Here is a 26195-nt window from a genome sequence, read left to right as displayed (position 1 = left end):
GCTGGTTCAACTCCTCGAGTCCCGCAAGGGATGGTGGGCTCCGCCTCCTGCAACTAAGATTGAACACAGCACCTTGAGCTGCCTCCCGGATGGCTCAGTTGGTTGGAGCGCGGGCTTTCAACCACAAGGTTGCCAGTTCGATTCCTCAAGTCCCACAAGGGATGGTGGGCAGCGCCCCCTGCAACTAAAGATTGAACATGGCACCTTGAGCTGAGCTGCCACTGAGGTCCAGGATGGCCCAGTTGGTTGGAGCGCGTCCTCTCAACCACAAGGTTGCCGGTTTCGACTCCAGCAATGGACAGTGGGCTGTGTCCCCTGCAACTAGCAATGGCAACTGGAAATGGCAACTGGATCTGGAGCTGAGCTGCGCCCTCCACAACTAAGACTGAAAGGACAACTTGAAGCTGAACGGCACCCTCCACAACTAAGATTGAAAGGACAACAACTTGACTTGGAAAAAAGTCCTGGAAGTACACAGTTCCCCAATAAAGTCCTGTTCTCCTTCCCCAATAAAATCTTAAAAAAAAAAAAAAAAGCGAATGGTTTAATACTTCTCTATTTCATTTCCTTTAGTTTGAACAAGGGATAGGAAACTACTGTGAGCTAGTTCTGAAGAATAGATTAATCTTGTTAGGTGCAAATGGGGAGCCTGAACCACGGGGCCCTCATTTGTCCCCCAATAACTATTTGAATGCTGTGTTCTACAGGTTCTACATTGCACCAGAACCTGCTGGTACACAAAGATAGAGCCAGACACTCTTCTTCCTCAAAAGAATTTCAGACCTGGGAAAGGCCACACAATTTCAACTTTTGTTTTAATCAGTTCCTTTTGCTACAAGGCAAGAGTATGTTCCTTGCCATATTGTCCAACATCCCTCCTTCCAAGATTCAGAGAAGATGGGTAGCTGGACATACATAAATATCTGTTGAATTAATTTATCTATGTAGTCATTTTTTCCTTTGCTTTTCCAAAAATGTTTGTTTGCATTTGTTAACTAGTGAAATGTCATAGAAACTAACTCCTGAAGTGTGTACACATGAAAGGTATTAAGTCTGACTTGCATCAGAGATGGGAGATGCAAATATTTGCTTCATCTTATAGCCAGGCAGGACCAGAGCCTCCAAGAGTCAATCAAGCCATTTTCTTAATCATTTAAGGGATTAAGAGTGACCAATGAGAAGTTACATCCTGAAGTGGTACTCAAACTTTATTTAATATAAATATAATGCACTTAAAAAAATCAACAGATATCGTAGTTTTTCAGAAATGATCTGTAGCATTCATGCTGCTCCTTGGTTGACATCAGAGGGTGGGTTGGGGAACAAAAATGTAGATTCCTTCCCTCAATCGCCTTGCACATTTCTTTCTCACATTCTATCTACACACGTTCAGGCATGTAGAACTTGCCCCAGTATCGCCCCTTCTGGGTCAGGTCATATGGGCTCAGTACTTTGCGTATCCCCAGCATGTTGGCTGTGGCTATGCGCTCGAAGGTCCAGGGGTTTTGGTTGTTACGTTCTCGTTCCTCTTCATCTTTCCGCATCTTCTCTAATGTCTCACGGCTCACAGCCTTTGCTGGGAAGGGCAACTTGTGGGCAACCTGGTCAAGGAAACCTTGTACCTCTTTGAATTCACAACGTCCACCCATCTCTACTATGAGGCGGCCAGCCTTCACGGGAGTCACGTAGTGATCAATGGCCCCTTTGCCTCCCCCCATGCGCTGCCCCATACCCTTGCGGGTGATAGGCTTGAAAGGGGCTGGTACTCGCCATAAGGCGAACATGTTCTTGGGGTCCATAGAGCGGTTGATTGTCAGGCGCATCATTTCAAAATGGCCCCAGCGGAGGTAACCGCCACCCAGTGCCTAAGTGAATGGAAGAATTAGAAACATGGGGATTTAGCTTGACAATACACTTGAAAATAAGAGTTCTAATAAGTACCACGGAAGAAAAGCCTAGGGTAGAGTAATAAATAAGAACAAGGGTGGACCCACTTTAATGGACAGCCAGTGGAAAGGCCTTTTTGAAGAGGTGACATTTAACGCTGAGGCCAGTACAGTAAGAACGAGGCAAAGGAAAAGAGACAAGTGTTCCAGGTAGAGGAATGGCGCAGGTGAAGGCTTGGTGAGTTTGAGCAGAAGTCAGTGTGGCTGGAGTAGAGTGAGGAACGGGGAGGACATGAGGCTCTGAGAGGCAGACCGGCTGATCACGCAGGCTGTGGGAAGGACTTTAAAACATCACAACGACTGCTGATGGGAAATAAACCCCAGTCCATGCCCATTTGTGTAGCTACTGACATCAAGTCTTCATGGAAGCTACTCAATGAGTCAGGAAACAGCTGGATAGTTTTATTTTTTCAGAGGCTTGAGATCTCGGACTCTGATTATGGGGTAAATTAGGTAGCCTCTCCCTTCCCCTGCTTTTACATTATTTTCACTCTACATATAAATGGAAAAGATACATAACTCAAATGTTTACTTGGGTAATGCACATCAGTTTAAAGAGCAACTGGTGGCAGTTTTAATGAAACCTGTGAAGGAAGAAACTAGAATTCAATGAATATGAGATTATGTTAATCCATGGCTTCTATTGTGTAGCTGCTTGAAACTGAACTTACTCACCAAGATTGCAAAATTGCCTTCTGTGAACTCAGTAGCTTCAGTGGAGGGTCCCCGTATGTCTTTTAAGTTTTTATGTTCTCTTCTTACTTTTGGCACAAGTGGTACCCTCTCAACAAATCTAAGCTTGGGCCTTTCAGGAATGGAAACATCTAAAAGGAGCATAGACAACCAAGAATAAGTGAAACTACACATCTTAAAAGGATTCATTTCCTTCCTTGAAAGATTTGTAGCAATCAGGTGAAAGTCTTACATGAAAGTTACCACTGAACAATAGTTCTAAAAGTATGTTAGGTTTTTCTTGCCGATGCTTTTATTGATGTTGTAATCCTCTGGTTATGACAATGTTAATGCAAATGTTTTTGAACCTTTGAAGATAGGAAAGTTTTAACCTTCAAACCAAAATGCATTTATTAAATGCTTACTTTGTGCATAACACTATAAAAGGGACAGTTTGGGATGGTACAGATATAAGATTGTCATAGAATAACACTAGCTAACATTTTTCCCCCCTTTGGAATTTTTACTAAGTGCTGGAATTGAGCTGACTGCTTTACATGAATTATCTCATTTAATCTTGAAAACAACTTTATAGCCTTGGTATTTTTTTAGGGCTTCCTTTTAAAAATTTTTGAACTTTTAGAAGTTTTACACATATCAAAGGGCCAAATAAAAAAAATGTACCACTCAGTGAATTATCACAAAGTGAATGCATAAACACACCCACATAATTATCACCCACATCAAGAAACAGAACATGAGATAGGTAAGCAGTTTTAATCTCAGTTTTATAGAAGAGGAATTTGAGGCCTAGAGACATTTTATAATTCGGTCTGGGCCATACAATTAAAACATAGCCAGACAGTATGACACTTAAAAACTACACTACCTCTCTGGATGTTACTGGTGGTAGTAGAAAGAAAACTATATTTTACATGAAAATATCTAAGTTCTGCTCTGCCTCATTCTTGTTGGGAAAAATTCTAACCTAGGACTCTTGATCAGTGCTTTTCTTTACATATACAAGTGCTTTCCATGTTGAGACCTGCACATATCCTACAATCTGCAACAGCTTGCTGGGTGACGGTGGGTGGGCTAAAATGCAGGTCAGACATGCTACATCTTTATCATGTCTGATATGTTGACAATTTGGAAAAAAATTAACCTGTAAGTTATCTAAGACGTTTCTAAAGTAAAACAAGCATGGCTCCACAATGGAGTCAAATATAAAACAGGAGACTTCAAGGAAACATCAAATTATTAATGGGCTATTCGGTTACAGAAACTGCCCTTTGCCCCCATTTTTATAAGCAGCTACAGAGAAACTTAGTAATGGTTTCTCTGGCATACAAGTCCATATATACTTCTGGAACATGTAGTAGTTTCACAATTATTTGTAGAAGACAAGGCTCTGAGGTCCAGGTCCCCTTTCGCTTTTTTGAGATTTCCAATATATTAAGAAATGGTAAATTAGATTTATAAACTTGTGGCTTACCTTAAATGTTTACATTTAACGAAGTAATGCTTTTCACATAATATTGTTAAATGACTACATATACAGAAGGTGCCAAAAAAATGTTTACACATTTTAAGGAAAAAAAACAACTGTTAAAATTGTAATAATATATACCGATAACAAAAGATGAATACAAGTCACATTTGACTTCTGCAATTATACGAGGTTCTCAAAGTGGTTACCATCAGTGTAATTTTAATAGATTTTTCCTTTCTTAAAATGTGTATACATGTTTTTGGCACCCTCTCTATATAACCTCATTTGAAGAGAACATCAAAAGTCTAAATGTGAAGCCAATTAGCCATAGCTGCAGGTGGACCATAGACCACACACCAGTGGTAGGCCAGAGGGTGGACATCCGATTACACACTTGTTCCAAAAAAGCAGGGACCTTTCTGGGTCTCTTGTTCTTTGATTTATCTCTAGTGTTGAGAGAACTGCTCGGCATATAGTATGTTCTCCATACACATTTACTGAATGGGGGAATGGGGACAGGAAGCAAGCACAAGAACACTCTTACATCTTCACCTACCCTCTGCTGGGTTCCATCAGAGAAAAGACAAACACGACAACGACAAATAAGCTCTCACCCTCAAAAGTTGGCACCGGGAGCAGCGTCTTTAGGCCAGCACTGGCGGGCGGGGCTGCCCAAGAATCTACAAAGACAAATCCTGTGAAGCGAGGCAGGCGCTAGACCAGGGACTGGTACAGTCTGGGCCAAACACACTCCTAACGGAGGTGTCTTGACGGGTGGGACGTGGGTTCCATTAAATGGGCTCACAAGCTTAAGCCCTCCTCCCTCCCCCCGAGAGCCCGGCCGGGGTCTCTGCGCGCCAGCCCTCATAGGCGGTTGTGGCCCTTTTGCACAAATCGTATCTTAGGGCGGGAGGGGCGGTAGCAAAGCGCAGCCCCTATGAGTAAGTCAGCAACCATAAGCGGAGCCTCCTTTGAGTTTGCGAGATGTAAGACTGGGGATGGGGAGGGTAAAAGTGAAGGCCTTGAGGGACCAAGGGGACTTCTGACCTGATAAAGGCACTCGCAGGAGGGGCGCACTGGCGCGAGCCAGCAGCCGCCACATGGTCACGTGCGTCCAGCGGGGCTCCCCACAGCGCCCCGGAGGTTACCCTGATCCAGGTAGGAGTGTGGCGCTCCACGGCCCCGCTGGACTAGGCCGTCAGAGCAGGAAGTTGCGTTTAGGCCGGTGCACTTCAGAGTCCGGACGGAAGCGGAAGAAACCCGAGCCTCTGGGCTGGGGTTCCGGTGCCCATTCCTGCGGGTCCGCCAGGCGCCCCGTCGGCCCCCTGGCGACCGCCTCCAACCTGGAGCTTTTCCCTAGGACAGGGCGGCAGGGCGGGGAAGTTTGCTCGGCGGAGCCGATGCTGCGGCTGGCAGGATTCACATAGCTAGTTAGAGCTGTTAACCTGAAAATAAAAATGTCAAGGTAAGAGGCAACAAACCTTTATTTGAGATCCCAAAAGAATTGTAATTCTAGGAAGCAGTGATTCGTGAAGAAACCCCAATAGTGTAACGATTAGGTGGTGAAGACATGGGGTATTTATGAGAAAGGGAAGGGGAGTAATTAATTACATGAATAGAAGGAAGGACTTTCTATAGGTACAAACAAACCGACATAGTGATGCTAATTCCTCTCGTGAACTAGGTCCACAGGTGATTCTAATGCCTATTCAAGTTTGACAATCAGCTCTCTGAGCACTTTGAAATTTTAGTGAGCTGCGTACAGGTACAAGGTAGTGTCTCTGGAAATTCAGGCCTACATCCACTGGGATTTATGTTTTTTCCATCTATATAAAAATTACATAGCACCACACTTTTAAATCTTAGTTTAAAATCCAGAGTTAACAGAAACCTGTAGTCTAGTTCCAGGTCTGGCTGTTGACATAAGTGGCACGTGCGCGCACACACGAGTGAGTGCCGTCTCATTTTAATAAACAGATTGGGGTTTTGTTTATCAGATCCCACCCTGTTTCCCCAAAAATAAGACCTAGCCAGACAATCCAAAAGCTCTAATGCATCTTTTGGAGCAAAATTAATATAGGACCCGGTATTATGTTATGTTATATTATATTACATTACATTATATTATAGTATAGTAAAATAAGACCGGGTTTTATGTTAATTTTGCTCCAAAAGACACATTAGAGTTGATTGTCTGGCTAGGTCTTATTTTCGGGGAAACAAAATAATTATAATATCATATTGTAATAAATCACCATGGAACTTCCTTGCCCCAGGAAGCTCACAAAACCTTCTTAAGGGGCTAGATAATATTACTTTCTTCATCAGTTTAGCCTCCATATGGTGTAGAGCATTTATAAAAGGACAATGGTATCATAGGTTTTTCCACAACAAAAAACACTTCTAATGCATATTAATAATTAACATATTAAAGTGATTTGCTGTTTACAAAGGGCCTTCATAAACACATAGATTATCTTATTGGAGTCCTATTTTGTAGATAATAGTGGTGAACATGAGGAACAAAAAAGTCTTCATTCATTCAACAAATATCTATTGAGCGTCAACTTTACTACCATGAGAAAAATTAATGTGTCTATACATATTCCAGAGTTTTAAAGCTAACTTTGATTTAGCCCTAACATGGGGACTTAGTAAAGTTTACAGGAGAGCTATTTCCAGCATTTCTCATTGAGTAAGTCAATGGGCACAAAGAATGGATCAACTTCTTAATTGTTTGACCAAGAAGAAGGAACAGTGTCAACTATTGTTCTTGTTTTTGTCTTGGCATTCACAGACTATATATATCCATGGTATTCTTATGAATGGTTCCACCACAATAAATTATTTCCTGTTGCTCAGTCAAGTTATTTACAAATCTGTTGTTATAGACCATGCTGTAATGAACCTCCTTATACACACCCCTTTGGTACTGTTTTGGTATTTCTTTTGTTAATTTTTTTCTTATCAATTCAAAACTGATTGTTATATATTAAGATTATTAACTCCTATTCTGTTTTATATGTTTTGATTATTTTTTTTTTCAGTTTTCAATATGTTCTTTCATTTTTTGGAGGTATGACCACTTATTATGTAGTAAAATCTGCCACTAATTTCCTTAAGAGTTTTTGACTCTGATACTATGCTTATAAAGACCAGAAGTAGGAATCCAACATAATTCTTTTTCCAAGTTGAAAGTCCTCATTTAATATGTGACTTTATAATGTACTAAATTTCCACACAGTTGTTTTGGTAACTTTTGACATTTTATTTCATTCCTGTGTTCTCCTTAATCTGAAACCAGTGCTACACTGTTTTAATTATTGTCACTTTATTACATATTTTTGTATATGTTTGGTCAAGTTCACTTTACAAAAAAAAATCATTGTTATGTTTTATATTTGGTCTTTAAGCTTCAGAATCATTTTGTTAAGTTTCATTCTTTCTCTTTTTCCATTTTTATTTTCTTGGCCAGGATTCTTGTTCTTCTTTTAATTCTCATAGCCATTTGCACTTCTGAGCTAAATCCTTTGCTATTTCAAAGAATTATAGGGTCTCAGTTGGAAGGGGCTATAGGATCATGTATTCAGTTCCACTTCATTTTCAGCGTGTTATCTTCAATCATGTACTTACTATAGGTCATTCATCTGTCTGGTTAAATGCAAGTACAATTGCACACAGTTTTTAAATGGAGGAAAAGTAGTTGGTATCAATCTTCCCTACATCTTCATAAATTTGCATAATTGACATGCCCCTGAAAATTTAGGCTTTACCAGCCATGGCCAGTAGAGGTCACAAAAGTGCTTATTATAGTCACTGGAAACCTTAACCCAATGCAGTCTTGAGTGTTCTGTCTTATGCAATAAAGAGACAGACTACACTCAAAGCGGAATTGCAACTTGTCATAGCAGATCTAATGTCAACCTCATGTCCCTACCCCGCAACCCTGCCAATACAAATGAATACACACAGTTAATTACCAGGCAGGTAGCTAAAATGAGGTTTTCATACATGAAACCCCCCTGTGGTTCCCCTTTTTTTACTGTCTTCCACGGAGCTCTCATTCCTCTAATTTCTATCATTAGAACAAAACTTGGGGGTGGGATTCTTTTACACACACACACACACACACACACACCCCTTTCATTGCCCAATTTATGTTACATAAGAAAAAATTATTTTTGTTTAAAATAGCTTTTTTCCCACTACCAAGTTGCTCAATGATTATGTATCTAATGGAGAAAACTTGGAAAACAGAAGTGAACAAACAAAATCAGTCACCAATAATTCTATCATGCAGAGGTAGATTGTTAGATCCCTACTTCTGGCGTTTATAAACATATTATTAGAGTCACTATAACACTCTGGTGTGGGTGGCATTACAATGTTTTGTCGTTTGCTTCCTTCACATGAATGTCTCTTCGTGTCAGCAAGTGTTTATCTTCAACATGAATTTTGGTGATTTTTAAATACCCCATCATATGCGTCCACCAGGGTTTACCTATCCATTGCTCTGCTGTTGGACATATAGATTGTTTCCATTTTTCTGTGTTATAAACATTATGAGAGAGCACTCACCACGCCCTAAGGGTTTCTTCTACTACTGTAACAGTCCTGGCCTTTTTTGGGGTACAATAGGTATGTTTGAGGTGGGAATGTGGGCCTGTGTGGTTCACACCTCTTTCTTCTGGAAGCCAGACTGTTACCAGAGAGCTGGTTCTTGCTCTGAGATGCCAGGAGGGGCCACCTATGACAGGGCAGTTAAGTTGGTCGGCTTCTGGGGTTCATTAGGAAGTGTATTGAGGCTGCATATCTAAGGTTCATTCTCTACTTGTCCCAGCAGACATATTTTTTCTTTTTTAAAAAAATTTATTGGGGTGACACTGGTTAATAAAATTATACAGGTTTCAAGTGTACAATTCTATAATACATCATCTGTATGTTGCACCAGCGGATGTTTTGATTCTTGTATATCTTTGATTCTTGTATATCCTCTTAGGATTCTTCCCTTTGTATAACCTTCAGAATTGGGACTTTTAGGGGGTCAAAGTTGAGTATATTTTAGGTATTTTGATACAAATTTCCGTATCCTTCCCCAGAAGGTTTGTACCAGTGTTGACTCCTACCAGCAGAGATTAGAGTTGTCATTTATACATTATTAGCTTAAAATTGTCATTTATACATTATTAGTGGGTTTGTAGATCTAGATCTATATTTTATATATAAAAATTTAGTATATAAAATATATTAATATTTATATTACATATTAAATAAAAATTATATTTATATATTAAATATATGTTTACATATAAGTTATATAAAGTATACATTTTAAACTTGATTTTACCCAGAACAAATATTGGAGATGGAAGGGGAGAGTTATGACATAACATCATTTACCAAGACCTGAACGATCTGTGGGTCTCATATGAAGTAATACTGGCCATTTCATGTATATGTGTAAGTATATATGTTTACACTAAGTGATTTGAAAAGAAGTACTTGGTATAAGAAACAAAAATGGGAGTTTTTAAAATGTTTCATTTGTAGAAATAAAGGAGTATATTGGTTAATTAATCGAAAAGATCAGAACGCTCTCCAAAAATATCACCCTGGCTCCCCATCTCCCTCAGTTTAAATGATGACTGGCAGTCATTGCCTTGAGGAGCCAGACTTTTTTTTCATGGGAGGGTCACAGATGTTGAGACTCTCGAGAAGTTTGCATCATTTATTCAACACAGGGGTTTCCATGTTTTTACCAGGAATTTGGTACCACTGTAGACGTCCTCTGTTTTGCATAGATTTGAAATGACGAAAAATTCCAGGCATCCTTTGGAGATGTTCACTAGAACCCGGACCCCTCGTCCCTAGTACTGTGTGAAATTGGCTGTGATGTGCTCATGGTTGAAAGGTATATAGTCAGCAACTCCTGGAAACAAGCAGAGAAACACGAGGTGACCATGGTACATATAAGCACCCCCACTTCCCGCAGAATCAGCCCATCGTTACAGGTGTTACGTGATCATGGAGCGTGCAGCGTGGTGAGTATGGAAGGAGCACGTGATTGAGATTTAGGGAGTCCTTGTTTCCACGCTCGCGGTGGCCACACGGAGCGTGTCTTGGGTGAGCCCCTTAAATTGTGTGAGCCTCCTTTTCCTCATATATATGAGTACAATTGCTTTAATAATATTTATCCTGAAGAATTATTTTTAGGATTAGAAATAATGACTGCCAGGTGCTTAATACAGTACCTGACACATAAAAATGTGCAATAAATGATGGTTATTGTTAAAATGGCTTGTTTAAGCCAATGTTAGAGCATTCAAGGCAGGAGCTCATGTTCACTTTTGAAGATTTTGTAAGAAATAAGGAAGGGCAGTGGGTTGAAAATTCTTGTCTTTTCAGGGCAAGAAAGATAGACGGTGGTAGTATTGGTGACCAGCTTTCAAGTCGCCAGGCGTCAGAAAGAATGACAATGCCAGTCCCAGATCTTTTTGGATCTCAGAGGCCTTTCTGTTTACCCTTCCTTTCTTCAGAAAATAAAAGTAATTGGCAGACATGAGAATAAGTCTGATTTACTCGTAAGTTCCCAAGGCAATTTTTGAGATGAAGGCAGTAGAAGAACTAATAATAATGAATAGCATTTTTGAACAAATGTTATATATGCATCAGACATTGTACTTACTCATTTTAAACACATTATTTCTAATCCTCACAATAACCCATGAAATGTAAACTGACGCAGAGAAGATTCATTACTTGCCTAATGCAACTAGTAAATAAGACAAGGAGCTTCTAACGAAGGCCCATGTGACTCCAAGATCCTTGTGTGATGCAATTCCACAAATTCTGACTGGCCAGAATTTGTTAAATACATGATAGACTCTAAGAAAAACATCTCTCCCATTGTAATCTGGTTATTGAAGCATCTTTACAAAGCCACAATCTTGGCTCTGCTGGGACTTTCTTTGGCTTCATTTCTCTCTGCTTGGTGACAATAAACATCAGATTAATTAGGTAACACCATCGTTAGCCAAAACCATATACCATTGCCCTTTATGTTGGAGGATATTTTAGTTTTTGTGCAAAAATTTTAAAGAATGTTAGTTTTCCTGAACTCTGAGATTTATTCTTCCCATTTTCCCCACACAAAATGAACGTACATACATTCCTCTCTTTGTAGAATGTACAACACAAGAAGGTGAAGAATGAACAGAGTGAGGCTGTGATAGAAAACTCACTCATCCTGGGCTTGACTATCTGCTCTGTCACACGCTAGATGTGTGTCTTGTACAAGTCCCTTTTATGTCTCTAAAACTTAGTTTCTTTCTCTGTATAAAGAGAGTCACTAATATCTACAGAGTTGATATACGGAATAAAACATAACAGCACTACACAAATAGCTATTCTTATCCTTCACATTTGTTTTCCCACTGGCTATGAATTCACTGTGCTTTTGTTTTACACATTTAATTTTTTAACCCCAAACCGGCCATCTTCTTAGCTCACATACTAATTTTTCTGTCTGTTTTTTTTTTTGTCTCTCTTTCATTATCTGCTTTTTGCTTCTTTAACCATTATTGTTTTAAGTAAATCAATCCACTTTTGTTGTTCACTGGATATTTTCATACTGGCTCAGAGTGGAGTCAGGATTCTTGATTTAAAAAAAAAAGCTATTTTAGATAGCTACCCATACATTCTATGTATGTATGTATGTATGTATGTATGTATGTATCTATCTATCTATCTGTCATTTATCTTATCTATCATCTATTTGTCTATCTTTACCTATCTGTCATTTATCAATCATTTATCATCTATCTAATCACTGTATATATTTATAATATATTTGTATAAGTAACCATTGTATATATACACACATACAATCTCACAATTATTTATTTATTAAATGAATGAACAAATTAAATAAGGAAACAAAAGAAGGTAGCCTCAGACTCTGGAGGAAATGCCCACATTCCTTTTCTTCTCTTACCTTCATTTAGAGGTGTCTTGCCACTAAGGAACTGCCAGTACGTCTTGTGATTCACATTTTCAGCTATATTGTTGATAGAAGAGATGACAAGGCCCCAAGATGTCATTGTGGTTTCAAATCTGTAAGAATAAAATCATATGTGATTAATACGTCACTTTAGGTCAGGCAATAAAGAGTTAAGATAAAGGGACAGAGACATTTAAATGCTTTAAAGATCCAATAAAATCATGCTTAAAAGAGAAAAAGCAAATGACTAATAAATCTGAAATCACGTGGAATTAAATAAAATTAAAATGAATTAATTTAGAAGAAAAATGTCAATAAACAAATTTAAAAAATGTAAATGTCTAACAATGGGCAAATAATTAGTTGAGTGATGGAATGAATATCCAACACTGGATATTTTGCAGTTATGCAAATCCTATTTTTCAACAATTTTCAGTGACATGGGAAAAGGCTTATGCAATAATGTTAAGTAACAATGTGGGATACAAATTTTATGAAACCTCTCTATCCCATGTATATGATAGATCATAACTAGTTGTAATACAGAGAGAACACCTACAAAATGATAAAAAATAGCAATAGTGATTATATTGTGGATGAATTATAGAGGCTTTGTTTTCTTCTTTATGCTCCCCCCCCAACCTTTCTACTATGTATATTGTTACATTTCCAGTCAGAAAAAGAAAAATCGGGCAAAATTAAAGCTAAGCTCAAGAAGAAGGAAAATATACTAAGAGGGTAATTTGCAAATTAAGTATTCTTGAAATGCGACTTTTATCCTGACCTGTCTATAGAATTAGGGAAGTTATGGAGCAGGGCTGTGACTTAACCTAACCCTGTGGAATAGATCCCACGTGTCACTCAATTGTCAATTCCTTGGCCTTTGTCAATCTTTCTCCTGACATCTCTCTACAGAATTTGGGTCCTGTCATCTTTCCTTTGAAAGTAAGTTCTCTTTTTCTTTCCACGAGCTAGCATTTTCCCTGTATTCCTATAGTTTAGTTTTCTCCATACTTCTCTACTGCTTCCTCTTTTTGCAAACTATAAATATTCCCCAAAGTTTAACTTTCTCTGTTATTTATTTCTGTATTCTGCCCTTTCCCAACAGGGCAGTGGAAAGAACATGAGCTTCAGAGTCATTCAAACCTATTAATTATCTCAACTCTATTAGTTACACATTATGTGACTTTAGGAATATTACCTAACCTCTTTGGACCTAAGTGGTTCTGTCTATAAAGTCGGAATAACTAGATGTGTCTCCTGCTTTTGTTGGGAGCACTGTATCTGCCACCTTCTGCACAGTTCCTTTACTTTGATCCTCACCTCTATCAGACGATGGTCCAGTCTCTTTTGCCTATCCTGACGTCTTTTCTAGGACTCCCGTTTTACCTCTAAAAGCTCCTAACGTTTCTCTTCCAAATACTCACAATCAAACATGTCTAGAGCAATTATGTCGTCTTCTCTAAAAGACATTCTCTGGTCCTGACAAGCTTATCTGTAGTGTTGCAGCTTCTTTGTCTTGACCCCACCCAGTGCTCTCACCTGGGCACACCTTCCCTGGCGTGAGCCCTTTTCTCCTGGATGAAATCCTCATCACTTCACAGCTTCATCACTGTGATCATTTCTCCTGTCGAGCTCCTTTCCTGTCTCCCGTTCTCAAACCCAAGTAACATTTTACAGCATAACGTTTCTTATTCAAAAACTTGCAGAGCTTTCCTGCAATATGAAGTCCAGCCTCCTTAGCTTCGTACTTCAAGCTTTCTACAATATCACCCAACCTGTCCTTCCAGAAATTATTCACTTCTTTAAATCCTGTGTTCTCTTCTCTAGTCTCTTCTCTGGCTGACTCCCTGATCTGGAATTCCTTGCTCGTTCCTGTCTTGAATGCTTTGTTCTAGCTTTTCCCTTTTCCTAGATACCACCCTCTCATATTTTCCTGTATAGTACCTATGCTTTGAAGGTGGTCCAAAGCCACAAGCCTTCTTTGACTATTCAAATCCACAGTGGACTCTCTCCTTTGAGTTCCTATTTTTAAAACTATATCACTTATTGACTTGTATGATTTCATTTTTCATAAGAGATTGCAGGCTCTCAAGGGGCTGTTATATATGAGACATTGGTTAAGTCATAAGAAGAAAAAACGGTAAGTAAATGAAGGAAGGAGAGAAAGAAAATGGGAATTGAGGTTAGACTTGGGGAGAATGCGAATGCCACTTGTAGCACTCACTTGAACATGGGATTTTTGCGCTGTGCTTCTTCTAGGACAACAAGTAACACTGATCCGCTTTTCACACTGACATTGATGGTTACGTTGAAAAGCAGCTCCACCCCCCTCAGCTGGTTATTTATGGTGTAAATGACAGTGATGTTGGCTGCAGAGGTGGGGACAGGACTAGGAAAGTTGGGTAGAGTTGGTTGCACCTCATGATCTGTAAAGAGCAAAGAGACCCAATTTGTTAAAGATTATTAATAGTGTTGAAGTTTCTGTGTAGTCTCCGTTGTTGGCAACCCATCCCAGAAACATTTCAAGAAGTAGCAATGAGTTTTTTGTGCTTTGTGGATCACTCTGAGGAACTGGAGCTCTCATTTCCAGTCTAGACAACTGATCGTAACTGAAGGACTAACAGCTAGTTTTACAACGAACATTTACTTTGCTACCCCTAAGAATCTGGAGGCAAAGGTAGTAAGTTACCGACCATGCAACAAAGCACCTAAGCCACTATTGTAGCATCCTAGGAAGGACTCCGTGGCCACCTGCTTAAAGTTGGGAAATCACTAGGAAGCTGCCTAAGGAGTTAGGTGATGTGGCCGTGTCTGCTATGATTGGGATCAGCTTGATAGTGGTCTTTGTAGATTCTGCTCTGAGGCGGGCGAGGAGCTGCGTCATCTCTGCTTATCTTAGGAAGTCCACGCAACATAAGGCGAATGACTCTTCATAGTAGTATTTGATTAGAAAGAAGAGTTGGAGGAATCTATACCAAAGACAAGTTATCTCTGAAGTGATAAAGTTTTTATGCAGGATTCCTACTTTTGAAATGCATATTTCTGCGATGTTTGAACTTTAAGAGTCTCTGAGTTGTATTTTCAATTGGGTAAAATAAAGATATTTCAAATAAAAAGGTTGTGTGCCAGGATTCTACCCCATCGGTGTGGTGTTCTGCGAGCACTAAGGCTTCATGTTTAGATTTTCAAGGCTTGACTGAAAAGTCGGCTCTTCTTCTCCTAAGCCTCCCAGGCAATCTTAATGATTGCTCACATTTTCTTTGCTTTTGCACGGTATATGGCTTTTATTTCTATTTAATACTTATTTCATTCTTCCAAATATTGTGGGTTTTGCCTACATATATGTCTCCTGACTTTGTAAAGAGCAGATATCCTAAAATAATGTACTATGTTTGGTACATTTGTCAAATGAATGAATGACGTTACATGTTATTTGATTTTTAGGACCATGGATCTTCCCTCTCTATCTGCATCCCATAAAATGCTTTCCCTGTAGCAGGTGCTCAGTGAATGTGTGCTGAATGAACTAGACATGAGGCCTGCATTCTGAGGGCAGGATGGTATGGCTGTGTGTTAGCCCACGATTCTTGGGGGTTGGAAGTCAGAGGTGGCTCTGCCTACAGTGGATGTAATAGACATAAGAAAACCTATATGCCACTTAAAATTGACCCACATATCATTCCTGGCATAAGTTGCCACTTTATGACATGAGGAGAGACAGATGTTAAGTGTTCTTACCAGGGCTGCAAGACACGTGGGGCACATCTAGGTATGTCCTGCCTTCCAGGGAAGGGAGGATCTGGGCAATGGACATGGGGTTGTGGAACTTCCCCTGCTTAATCTCCTTAAGTATTGTATCCATAGTCTTCTCGCAGTTCCACTCCTTGTTAGGTTGCTCAGGAGTCACGGAGAGAGCCTGGGGAGAGAGAATAAATGAGGCATAGCTGAGAGTTGGCCTTCACATGCCGTCTAAGGCGTAGACTCGATCACCCAGAGTCTGTGATCACCCAGAGTCCAACCTGGAGCTGCATCGGTACAACGCCGTCTTGTTCACTCCTGCATCCCCACCACTTAGCTCCGTGCAGTGACACAACAAATACCTGTGCAGCACTCAGATTCAGGGAGCACTGTTAGGGCTGCTGTGTTAATAAGAGTTCTTGGATAGAGAATGAGGATGAGAGCTGGGCAAAGCGAGCTCCGGGGAGCTTTGGCCTAGCACAACCTGGCCATCTAAACACAGTCGGCTTCTTTCGTTTGCTTTGTCCTGCACACACTTTGGTGGGCTCCTCCCATACTTTGTGATGGTGTCGAGACTGTCAGCCAGAGGCTCCACATCTCTGGCCACGGGTGGACAGACTGGATAACCATGGAGTGCCATCCTCTTGGTGACAGTGACTGGTGGGCACACGTACTAATAGAGTCCTTCCCTGATATACGGACATGGGGTGAGAGAAGCATCCCCCCCTTCCTGCGGGGGTTACTCAGCTGGGACCATCTGAGTCAGCATTGAGCTCCTCATGACCATCTTCCTCAGCCACTTTGAAGAAGCCATGGAGCAGGAGGGAATGAGGAAAACCAGGCCCGAGATGAAATCAAGAGTGGTTCTAATATCATGCTTTGAGCCCTTTTTCCTGATTAATCCTGAAATTACTTAATCTAGCCCTGGACACCCCAGTTTATGTAAAATAGTAAGTCTCCATTTTTCTTAAGCAAAAATTATTTGGGTTTCTGTTATTTGCAAAATGAGACTTGGTTAATACACAGGGAATTCACTCTGCTGAGTTCTACGTCTCATAGGTAAAATAGAAAGAATAATTTCTGCCTACTTTTGGGGGGTGTCATTTGAGATTCACATGGGATGGTGTGCAAAATCGTTTTGTAATGTGTGATATGTAAGATGTGGTCCCCACCTCCCTCCCTGGAGGGTTGTGCTGGCCACGGCCCCCGGTGCATATTAATGGGCTGAGATTGCTGATGACCAGTTTCTCTGGAGCTCGAGATGGGAAGTGGGAGAAGGGAGAGGGGGAGTCAGAAATGGCGCTGTGCGGCAGAGGCAGTGCTGTGAGCAGCTGGACCCTGTGGATGGGCACAGCCATCACTGTTACCTTGGCACCCATGAACCATGGCTCTTGTCAGAAGCCACTTTACAGGGCACTTTGGTTTAGGGGCATCAGCTACCATATCTTGTCCACTTGCCATACCCACCTCCCAAGTCCCACTAAGTGAGATGTACCCCCTTGGGATAACACTACCAACACCAACACTCTAGAGAGGAGTGACACATAAAGCTGTGAGAAGTCATTGATAACTTCGCATAGAGAAGTTTATCAGACCCCTTTCCAAGTTAAGTTCCTGGTAGAGGAACCTTGAAAACATCGTACTGTTAATGGAAAAACAGGAGAAATCCTGGAACAGAGGAAACGCCGCATGTATGCCTTTGGGAAGCAATGTGGGTGGTCTAGGCCACGTGAAGACCTAGGCATCCTGGAAGAGGATGAGTGAAGACTGACATTCAAAGTTAATGTCACCACTCTACTGGGAGAGACTGTGAACAATGATTGAACACCACATTGTGCCTGTGATTTGATTTATGCCTTTGCAACCTTGATCCTACGGGGGAAATGGAATTCAAATAAATTCAATGTTTGCCTAAGATGGTGCAGATCTGGGATTCACACTCAAGTAGCCATTTGCTTTTCTACACCAGAACATTTTAGATTAGAAAAAGGTTATATATTTGACATTGGGTAGTTTCAGACTTTAGGCTGCCTGGGTAAACTCTGAATATGGGCTATAAGAGGTTAGGGAGAGGCTTTGTGTTGTAACTGACAAGAAATCCACATAGCCTGTGATATCTGGATATGGATGAGGTCCTGCCTTTTCACAGGCAAAGCTTTAATTTTCATGAACAGCTTATCAGAGTGTACCTTGCAGGTGATAAAAACCTGGACAGAATTCACAAACCAAATCAGCCAAAGCAAACAATTCTCTGTCTTGCACTGAGGTGAAGCAAGGTTATTTTAATTGAGTCATAACTACAACCTGTCTGATATCCCTTTCAGACTGCCTTTCTTCCCCCACAAAGCTTTCTAGACCCGAGCCCTGGGACTTGAATCGTGTATGATTCAGCCATCGTAACAAAAGAGTTTTGCTCCATGGCAAAATTTCGTTGACCATCACACAACATAGAAACTGACTTTGTTCTCATTAGTTGCTCCTACACATGGCACATTGGAGTGGGGATTTTGTATTTTCTTATGTTTAGCATGAACTAAATTTTAGTCCATTTATACCTTTTGCTAATTTTTAATGTGTGGAATATAAATACGAGTCTCCATCCACCCTCCGCCCCCCACACCCCCCAAAAAAGGATTTTTTTCCCTATTAATAACATTAGTCCAGAGCTATGTCAGGTTTAAGGCTGGCGTTGTAACTCCATGAGTCTCTGTGTCCTGGGCTTTCTGAGTTAACAAGGTCATGATGTAGTTTTTCTATTAATCTCATGGGACATTTTGAGACTTTGGATCACAAATAATTTCGTAGTTTGGAAGGGCCAAAAATGACCCCTTAGTCTCTGATTCTAGTTGGTTATCTCTTCCCACTATCATTGGTGTGTCTTTCCTGGAGACTGCTGCCCTAATCAACCCTAATCAGGGTGGGGGGCAGGGGGAGGATGTATTTGGAGCTGTATCGAGCAGCATCTTATAGAATCCAAGCCTGGGAACCTGTACTAAGGAAAAATAGGGTGAGTATGGACTTGGCTACCAGGCACACCTGGCTCTGCCATTTATTACGGTCCCTTGTGAGGTTGAAATGGGGTCAAGATTGAAATACAGATTGACAAAGATTATATGTCCAGTCAGCTTTAGATGATTTTCATAAGGCATTTTGAATACAAGCCCCTTCTTTTTTGGATCAAGATAAAGGGCTGAATAAGTGAATGAACTAATCAGAAACAGTTTGGGAGACAATGAGGAAAAACTGAGGGTTGCTAGATGGGCGGGAGGGGTGGGGGGTGGGGGGGAGGGTGAGGGGATTGGAGGGCAGTCGGTGACCACAGGATGGCCACGGGGTTTGAAAATTAATCTGGGGAACGTAATTTGGTGGTTACCAGAGCGTAAGGGGGTTGGGGGGTGGGGGATGAGGGTGAGGGGGATCAAATGTATGGTGATGGAAGGGGAGCTGACTCTGGGTGGTGAACACACAGTGTGATTTATGGATGATGTGATACAGAATTGCACACCTGAAATCTATGTGATTTTGCTGGCAATTGTCACCCCAATAAATTAAAAATAAATTAAAAAAAAAAAAAAAGATAAAGGGCTGAAAAAATAATACCTGACCAGTAAGATGGAACCAGAAAATTCAATATTTTTTTGAGGACCTACTTTAGTATCCTTAGTTTTTATATACCAAACTTTCATTCGTCTATATTTTTATGAACAAACTGGTCATTATTAATAGTAAACCAATACATTTTTGGATTTCTTCCTTTTTTTTTTCCCAAGGAAGGGAAAAGAGTTCATGTAGATTTCTTTTCACACTTTACCTATGAGGTAGGAAGGAATTAACACTTACTTATGTTTTACCAGTAGGGAAATCAAGGCACAGGCGACACAAGGACTCTACCTCAAGTACACGAGCTGGTCTTTCGCAGAGATCTCAGAAGCCTGGTCTCTTGATCCCACAACCCAGTCTTACGGGCATGGAGCCAACAAGGAGCCTCAGTGACGTGTTTACCTGCATGGCAAGGCCAGTGCTGTAGACGTCCCCAATGATGCCGCTGTCTTTGATCCTCATGCTGATATTCTCCACAGTGTCCTTTAGTACCTGACGAAACAGCGTTCTGTAACCTGCCTCTGATCCTACAGGGATCTTGTTGTACATACAGGTCAGAGCCAAGGTCGCCATTGCTCCCGTGTCTGTGAATCACAGGGGGATGAAACAACCACCACCAATGATGTGAACAAACTAACATTTATTGTGTTCCAGGTACATTATCTCTTTTACTCTTCAGGACAACCTGTGAAATAGGACCTATAATTATCTCCATATAAAGGATGACAAAATGGAGGCTCAGAGAGGTTAAGTAACTGCCCAAGGCCACACAGCTAGTAAGTAGCAGTGCCAGGACCTGAATAGACCCAGATCTGCAGGACTGCATGGTTCATGCTTTTAATTAACGTAGACAGGCAGTATATTTAATCCCATTTCTCTTGTCCCAGTGTTTATTTTTCAAAATGTCACTGGTTCCAGAAGGCTCAGCCGTCACCACCTGTCAGAGAAGCTTTCTCTGGCCACCCCAGCACAACAGGTGCAGTCTCTTTTCTGAACTCCTGTAGCATTTGCTGTTTGTACCTGTTGTGCAATCTTGGCACTCTCTGCTGTTTGTGTTACTGTGCTCTGTGAACTCCTGGGTGGTGCAAACTTTGCATCCCCTATAGTACCCAGCACAGGGGCCTTTCCACTATTTGCACGGGAGAACATGTGTGGGCTGAATGAGCAAACTCTGGCGTGACAACACCAGAACAAATGAAAGGCTTGCCAGGTGGCATCTTTTCTTTCATTGATCTTCCCTTCCCCACCCCAATCTCTATCTGAAAGTTGCATGGCTTCATTAAAGGTGACAGAATTGTTGAAGCCAGTGTTGTAAAACATGTGCAAATTTCCCTGAAGTGGCAGAGATGCCCCAGATGGAAAACAGAAGCCAGTCTGTTGTTGACCCACGGGAGGGTACTCAAGTAAATATGTGCCTACTTGTTCTGAACACGCCTAAAGTGAGAGGTTGCTGGTGAGGCGTGTATAGGGGGTGAAAACCTGAGAAGATGTTACTGCTTAGAGAGTGACAGAGGAGAAACGAATGAGGGGATTATACAGAGAAAGGATCAGTAGCTGCAGGAAGGACGTGGGGTTGTAGAGGAAAAAGCCTCCATATCCTTACAGAACGAAGGAACAGGATGGCTCCAGTGGCTCCTTGAAGGGGAGACTGATGGACTTGGTGTTCAGAGAGTAGCTGCTTAATACAGAATATTTGGATGTTCTAAGGAGAAGCATTGAGAAGAATAGTGTGGAAGCATCAGGAGTGATAAAAGAGAGGGTTCAGGTAGGGCTGAGTCCAGGCATTGATTTAAGAATTTAATAATTTGCCTGGGAAGAACTGACTTGGTAACATGTTTCTTGTCCCTAGTAGAGATTCTGCAACTGCCAGACATGTATTGTCCTGGTTCCTATGTTTTACTATCTCCCTTTAATTTATCCCTTAATTCATGTGTTCAACAAACATGTGTTAAATATCTCCCCGCTACAGACATTTTCGTGCTCTCCACCTCCTCTCCACTCCCACTGCCCCCGCCAGCTCCGTCATTCAGTGCCCTTGACGTTGCCAGCTCAGGGCCGTTTGAAAGTGGTGACCTACTCACCTATATTGAAGGGAGAGGAATTGGCCAGTAGGGTCTTGGCAAAACGGGCTGCTATTGGTAGGGTGGCCTCAGGGTTCTTCTGGCACAGCGCCAAGACGGCCAGGCTGGGTCCATAGAAACTTGAAGCCTCGGCATTGGGGCCTTGGAAGGGGACAGAGGACCTTCATGAGACTAACATTTCCCGTAGTGAGGACATTTGCAGAAAAAGAAACGCCAAACCTTTTGAATAGACATTGCTAGAAAACCTGTCCAGGCTAAAGACACTATCAATATTTCTCAGAACAAAAACATCTGGCATGAGAATGGAATAAAAGGGATGACGCTGTCTTCAGGCAGGTGATGGCATGGTGAGTTTCTGGCCCTAGTCTAGTGGTCTTTTCTAGTTTCTTTTCTTTTCTTTTCCTTTTTTTTTTTTTTAAATTGGGGAACAGTGTGTTTTTCCAGGACCTATCAGTTCCAAGTCAAGTCGTTGTCTTCAGTGTAGTTGTGGAGGGTGCATCTCACTGGCCCACGTGGGAATCGATCCAGCGACCATGGTGTTATGAGCACCGTCCTCTAACCAACTAAACCACCCGGCCACCTCTCTAGTATTTTCAATTGGAAGTGAATATCTCCCATGGGGGCTTAGCTTAGGGAACCTGAGTGGAAGAGACATTGTGTCTCTTCCCTAACTTTCCACTCTCCCATCCTCTTCTTTCAGGTTTAAAATTCTCAGGAAGGACCATTTGCCTCACTCTCCCTTCCCTTCCAATGAGCTCTTACTTGAAGGTGCCCAGTCCTCCATTTGTCTCTGTAGAATTGATACTTTATTCCCAGTGTCTCGGCAGGAGGAGGTGAGAGCCATAATGGTGAGGGCTAGCTGACCAATGGTCAGGTCTGTAGAGCAGAGAACAAAATAGTTAAAGGTATTTTCAGGGAAGAGAGCACCAGGGACCAGGGCTGAGCTCTCTGCTTCTTTCCAGATCATTTTGGTTTTTTAATAATGTGATTCGATCATTTTTTGATCTGTCTTCTTAAGGAAAGAAGTATGGAGAAATACTTCTAGTATTCAATACTAGATTCAATAGGAGTATTGAAATATTCAGGAGGCCATTGAATCTAGTTGCCTCTGTGTGACTTGACGACTCCCCCAAGAATCCCTGGTGTTTGTTTATAAAAGCAGCAAGAACACCCACACAAATTCATATATGAAAATTCACAGTTGCAAGATGATTTCAACTTTATTATCTAACTTGAGCTTCAAGTCACCTCCTGTGAGGTAGGCAGGACAGGGATTTGATGATGATTATTATCCGTGGTGTTATTTCTATTAGTGTTATTGTTATTAGAATCATCTGCATTTTGCAAATGAGGGAAATGAGGTTGAATGGGACCAAGAGACCTGTTCAAGGTCACGGGGTTAAGTGGCAGAGCGAGAACCGGAAGCCCACTCTTTTCACCTCGAGTCTAGAGCTCTTTGTGTGTTACCACCCTCCTCTATGAATGCCCTGACTTCACACATATTTCTTTCCAGGTGTTTTCCAGAAAGGTCAGCCGAGGTGTTTGGGTGATTCAGGTGTGATCAGAGGCAGCACTGGGGTGGGGGTGCAGGGAGTTGGGATCTGGGGGTGGACAAGGCTCAGGAAGCATGTGCAGGGAGGGGTCTGAGTCCTTACCAGCTGTGTCACTGGCCATGAGCTTGTAAGTCAGGAGCTTCTGGGCCTCCAAGTTGTAGGCTCCGGCCAGGTTCATGGCGATCAGGACGCTGGGGTTGGGGTAGGCTGAGTGGGTCACCGAGCTCTCCATAAGCACTTGTAAACCCTTAACTAAGGCCTTCTGTGCTGGGGGAACAGCTGCGAAGAGACAGCCATTTACAAGACCCCTCACTCCCTCTTCTCAGAAACACATTTGCTGGGTCTTCTAGGAGAAGACAGGTTAGCATTGCTGTTCCCACGGGGATGTCCCCTCTAGGGACGATGACTAAAGGGAAATGGAGAAAACGCTGAGATTTGCTTTTGAGGCCAGTTAGTCCCTACGTCTTCTCAAATAACCCTTATCTTTAAGGAAGTGATTTCATTTTTTTTTTTTTTTTTAATTTATTTTTAATTTATTGGGGTGACAATTGTTAGTGAAATTACATAGATTTCAGGTGTACAATTCTGTATCACATCATCCATAAATCACATTGTGTGTTCACCACCCATAGTCAGCTCCCCTTCCATCTCCTTGTTTAACAATTTCAAGCACTATGGCTCACAGTTCATGTTATTTCTAGCACATTACTAGAAGTCACTGATTTCCTTGCATCCATTTTCTCTCTCTCTCTTACGTGATGAATATTAAAGATTTGGGACATGTCCTGTCCTCAGTGAGTACCCCAAACTCCCACTAGTAGCGGTACCTGGTCAGAACAACCACTGTCTGCCTTTGTGTCATCCACCTTCATTCCTGTCCCAGTATTTCAATCACTCAATACAAAATGCATAGATAGAGGGAGCATGCCATGTGCCGACAGAGGCAGAGATTGGAGTGGTGCTGCCACAAGCCATGGAACACTAAGGATGGCCAGCAATCACCAGAAGCTAAGAGCATGGAGACCTCTTCTCCCTCAGAGTCCCCAGGAAGGAACCAAGCTTGCTAACTGACAACTTGATGTCAGACTTCTGGCCTCCAAAACTGTGAGAGAATAAATTCCCTTTGTTTGTAAAACAAACAAACAAAAACAAACAAACAAACAAACAAACATAGACTTGCCTCGCAAAAAATTTATGCTATTAAGTCAGGAAAGATGAACCATAGACACTCGCACCCTGACTCACCCATTTTGGAACTCCTCCAGTGACTGCTATTTTTTAACTACTCACTCATCAGCAGACCCCAGTGTGGGGGCTTTCCGCTTCCCTGAGCTGCTTGGGAAACACACCATACTCACAGCATGAGCTTTGGGCATGGGTGCTGGTCCCAGCCATAGCCCAGAGAAGGTTCAGGAGGTAAAGGGTAAACCAGGCCATTCCTCTCTCTCTTGTCCTGTGCATGTGTCCCATCCACAAATCCGTGTTTGCCAAGTGGAATATCCCTCTTCTTTCCCTTATAACTATGCTTCTTATATATGCTTCTCTTTGTGGAACAGTCTGCCCTCCTCCCTGCTCCCAGCCAGTCCTAACTGCCGTGCTGACCTCTCTGTCCCTGAGATTACTAATTTTCATTTGCTTATCTAAGTGTACCTACTAAAGACCCTCCAAGGTGACTGAAGGTGACTTCTAGGCAGCACAACCATATGAGGAACTTGGGCAGGGTATCAGTGCAGGCAATGATGATAAAGTGCCCTTTACCAAAATCCTGGGTCGTTACATCGGGCCGTTTGGTGAATGTGTGAGTATAAACGAGACTTCCTCCGAGGCCATTTTACACCCAGAAAACTTCCGTTTATCAGCAATCGCTTCGTTGCTGTTTGGGTGATTCCTAAGGCACCACCTCATTTTATGGTGCGAGGGCTGAGCTTTACCATATGCCCCTTTGGGCTCTCAGGTGAGGATCTGCCAGGTGATATGCAGTTAAGTTGACGTGACTTGGGTTCCAGCCTAGGCTCTTTGAAGTTGTTTAACTTCAGGCAGGCAATGGACCAGTTTCCCAGAAATTGTTTTGTTTGATTTTTCTTTCCTTATCTAGGGGTGAAAGCAGTTTCAAACACCCCGGGCTTTTAAAAGATATTATCTTTTAAAGTAAATAATTAGACTCAGAGATACAGAGGAAAAACTGAGGGTTGCTAGATGGGAGCAGGAGAAGGTGAAGGGATTAGAAAGTACAAATTGGTGGTCACCAAATAGTCACAGAGATGTGAACTGCAGTATGGGGAGTATACTCAATAATGTTGTAAAGACTATGGAGGGTGTCAGATGGGCATTGGATTCAGCAGGGGGATCACGTCATAGACTGTGTAGATGCCTGACCACTGTGCTGTACACCTGAAGCTGAAGTAGAATAATATGGAATGTCCTTACATATATATGATCATGAGATATGGAGTACAGCATAGGGAATATAGTCAATGGAATTGTAACAGCTGTATAGATGTCAGAGGGGTAGTAAGTTGGGGGAGGTTATTACTTTGTAAGGGATGTAAATATCTAATTATGACATTGTTTTGTACACCTGAAACTAATAAAAAATACCAAAAAAATTAAGTAATTAGAAAATGCAATGAACTGTATTAAGTGTTCAGCATATACATATATTTTAGAAATGTAGTTAAATCTTATTATATAAAGCAAAGTATACCCCCTATAACAGAGAGCTGGAAATAATGTCTTGAGATTATGAGGAGGGGGCTAATTTTTTTTCTAATTACTGGATTTTAAGCAGCTCTTTTTACTTTTTATTAAATTTTTATTTTTTAATTACAATTGACATTCAATATTCTATTAGTTTCAGGCGTACAGCAGAGTGATCAGACATGTATATAACTTACGAAGTGATCCCCTCAATTAGTCCAGTATCCGCCAACACCGTACACAGTTATTACAATATTCCTGACTATATTCCTTATGCTGTGCTTCACGTCCCCGTGACTGTTTTGTAACTGCCGATTTGTACTTCTGACTCCTTGGATCTTGCCCCCGACCCCCCCCCCCCCCAACCACCTGTGATCATCACTTTGTTCTCTGTGAAAGCAGCTCCTTTTAAGG

At 41.5% G+C, this 26195-nt stretch overlaps 2 protein-coding genes and 1 long non-coding RNA gene across 4 annotated transcripts; 1 reads left to right on the top strand and 2 right to left on the bottom strand.

Annotated features, from left to right (window-relative positions):
* Nucleotides 1-1187: 1187 nt before the first annotated feature.
* Nucleotides 1188-5347, bottom strand: MRPL16 (mitochondrial ribosomal protein L16). The gene is made up of 4 exons (XM_033121162.1): nt 5158-5347; nt 4725-4790; nt 2622-2770; nt 1188-1865 (listed from the first exon to the last, which is right to left on the bottom strand). Exons 1-4 carry the CDS (start codon nt 5210-5212, stop codon nt 1380-1382), a joined length of 756 nt encoding a protein of 251 aa, XP_032977053.1. The 5' UTR covers nt 5213-5347; the 3' UTR covers nt 1188-1379.
* Nucleotides 5348-5449: 102 nt separating this feature from the next.
* On the top strand, nt 5450-10145 carry LOC117030915 (uncharacterized). Of its 2 annotated transcripts, none has more exons than XR_004424458.1 (3): nt 5450-5575; nt 9462-9570; nt 9912-10145. It is a non-coding gene; the product is annotated as an uncharacterized LOC117030915 (long non-coding RNA). The 2 variants fall into 2 exon arrangements; XR_004424457.1 differs by having other exon boundaries at nt 9873-9998.
* On the bottom strand, nt 9910-24521 carry CBLIF (cobalamin binding intrinsic factor). The gene is made up of 9 exons (XM_033121161.1): nt 24443-24521; nt 23187-23363; nt 22294-22407; nt 21532-21672; nt 19853-20034; nt 15851-16028; nt 14337-14538; nt 12104-12222; nt 9910-10039 (listed from the first exon to the last, which is right to left on the bottom strand). Exons 1-9 carry the CDS (start codon nt 24519-24521, stop codon nt 9978-9980), a joined length of 1254 nt encoding a protein of 417 aa, XP_032977052.1. The 3' UTR covers nt 9910-9977.
* Between the last annotated feature and the right edge of the window lie 1674 nt (nt 24522-26195).

Source organism: Rhinolophus ferrumequinum, chromosome 11 (genome assembly GCF_004115265.2).
Source record: "Rhinolophus ferrumequinum isolate MPI-CBG mRhiFer1 chromosome 11, mRhiFer1_v1.p, whole genome shotgun sequence".
Classification (NCBI taxonomy): domain Eukaryota; kingdom Metazoa; phylum Chordata; class Mammalia; order Chiroptera; family Rhinolophidae; genus Rhinolophus; species Rhinolophus ferrumequinum.
The sequence above is the reverse complement of the archived record's forward strand: the minus strand, read 5'-3'. Positions and strand labels throughout refer to the sequence as shown.

What these genes read in the sequence shown, in the direction of transcription:
- MRPL16 (XM_033121162.1), bottom strand. Translation starts at nt 5,212, where the DNA reads ATGTGGCGGCTGCTGGCTCGCGCCAGTGCGCCCCTCCTGCGAGTGCCT. An exon ending in CCCGGTGCCAACTTTTGAGG is followed by an intron (nt 2,771 to 4,724) that starts GTGAGAGCTTAT and finishes TGCTCCTTTTAG; the next exon opens with ATGTTTCCATTCCTGAAAGG. An exon ending in AAGGCAATTTTGCAATCTTG is followed by an intron (nt 1,866 to 2,621) that starts GTGAGTAAGTTC and finishes CCATTCACTTAG; the next exon opens with GCACTGGGTGGCGGTTACCT.
- CBLIF (XM_033121161.1), bottom strand. Translation starts at nt 24,521, where the DNA reads ATGGCCTGGTTTACCCTTTACCTCCTGAACCTTCTCTGGGCTATGGCT. An exon ending in CATGGCCAGTGACACAGCTG is followed by an intron (nt 22,408 to 23,186) that starts GTAAGGACTCAG and finishes TCTGCTCTACAG; the next exon opens with ACCTGACCATTGGTCAGCTA. An exon ending in TTCCTCTCCCTTCAATATAG is followed by an intron (nt 20,035 to 21,531) that starts GTGAGTAGGTCA and finishes TGTGATTCACAG; the next exon opens with ACACGGGAGCAATGGCGACC.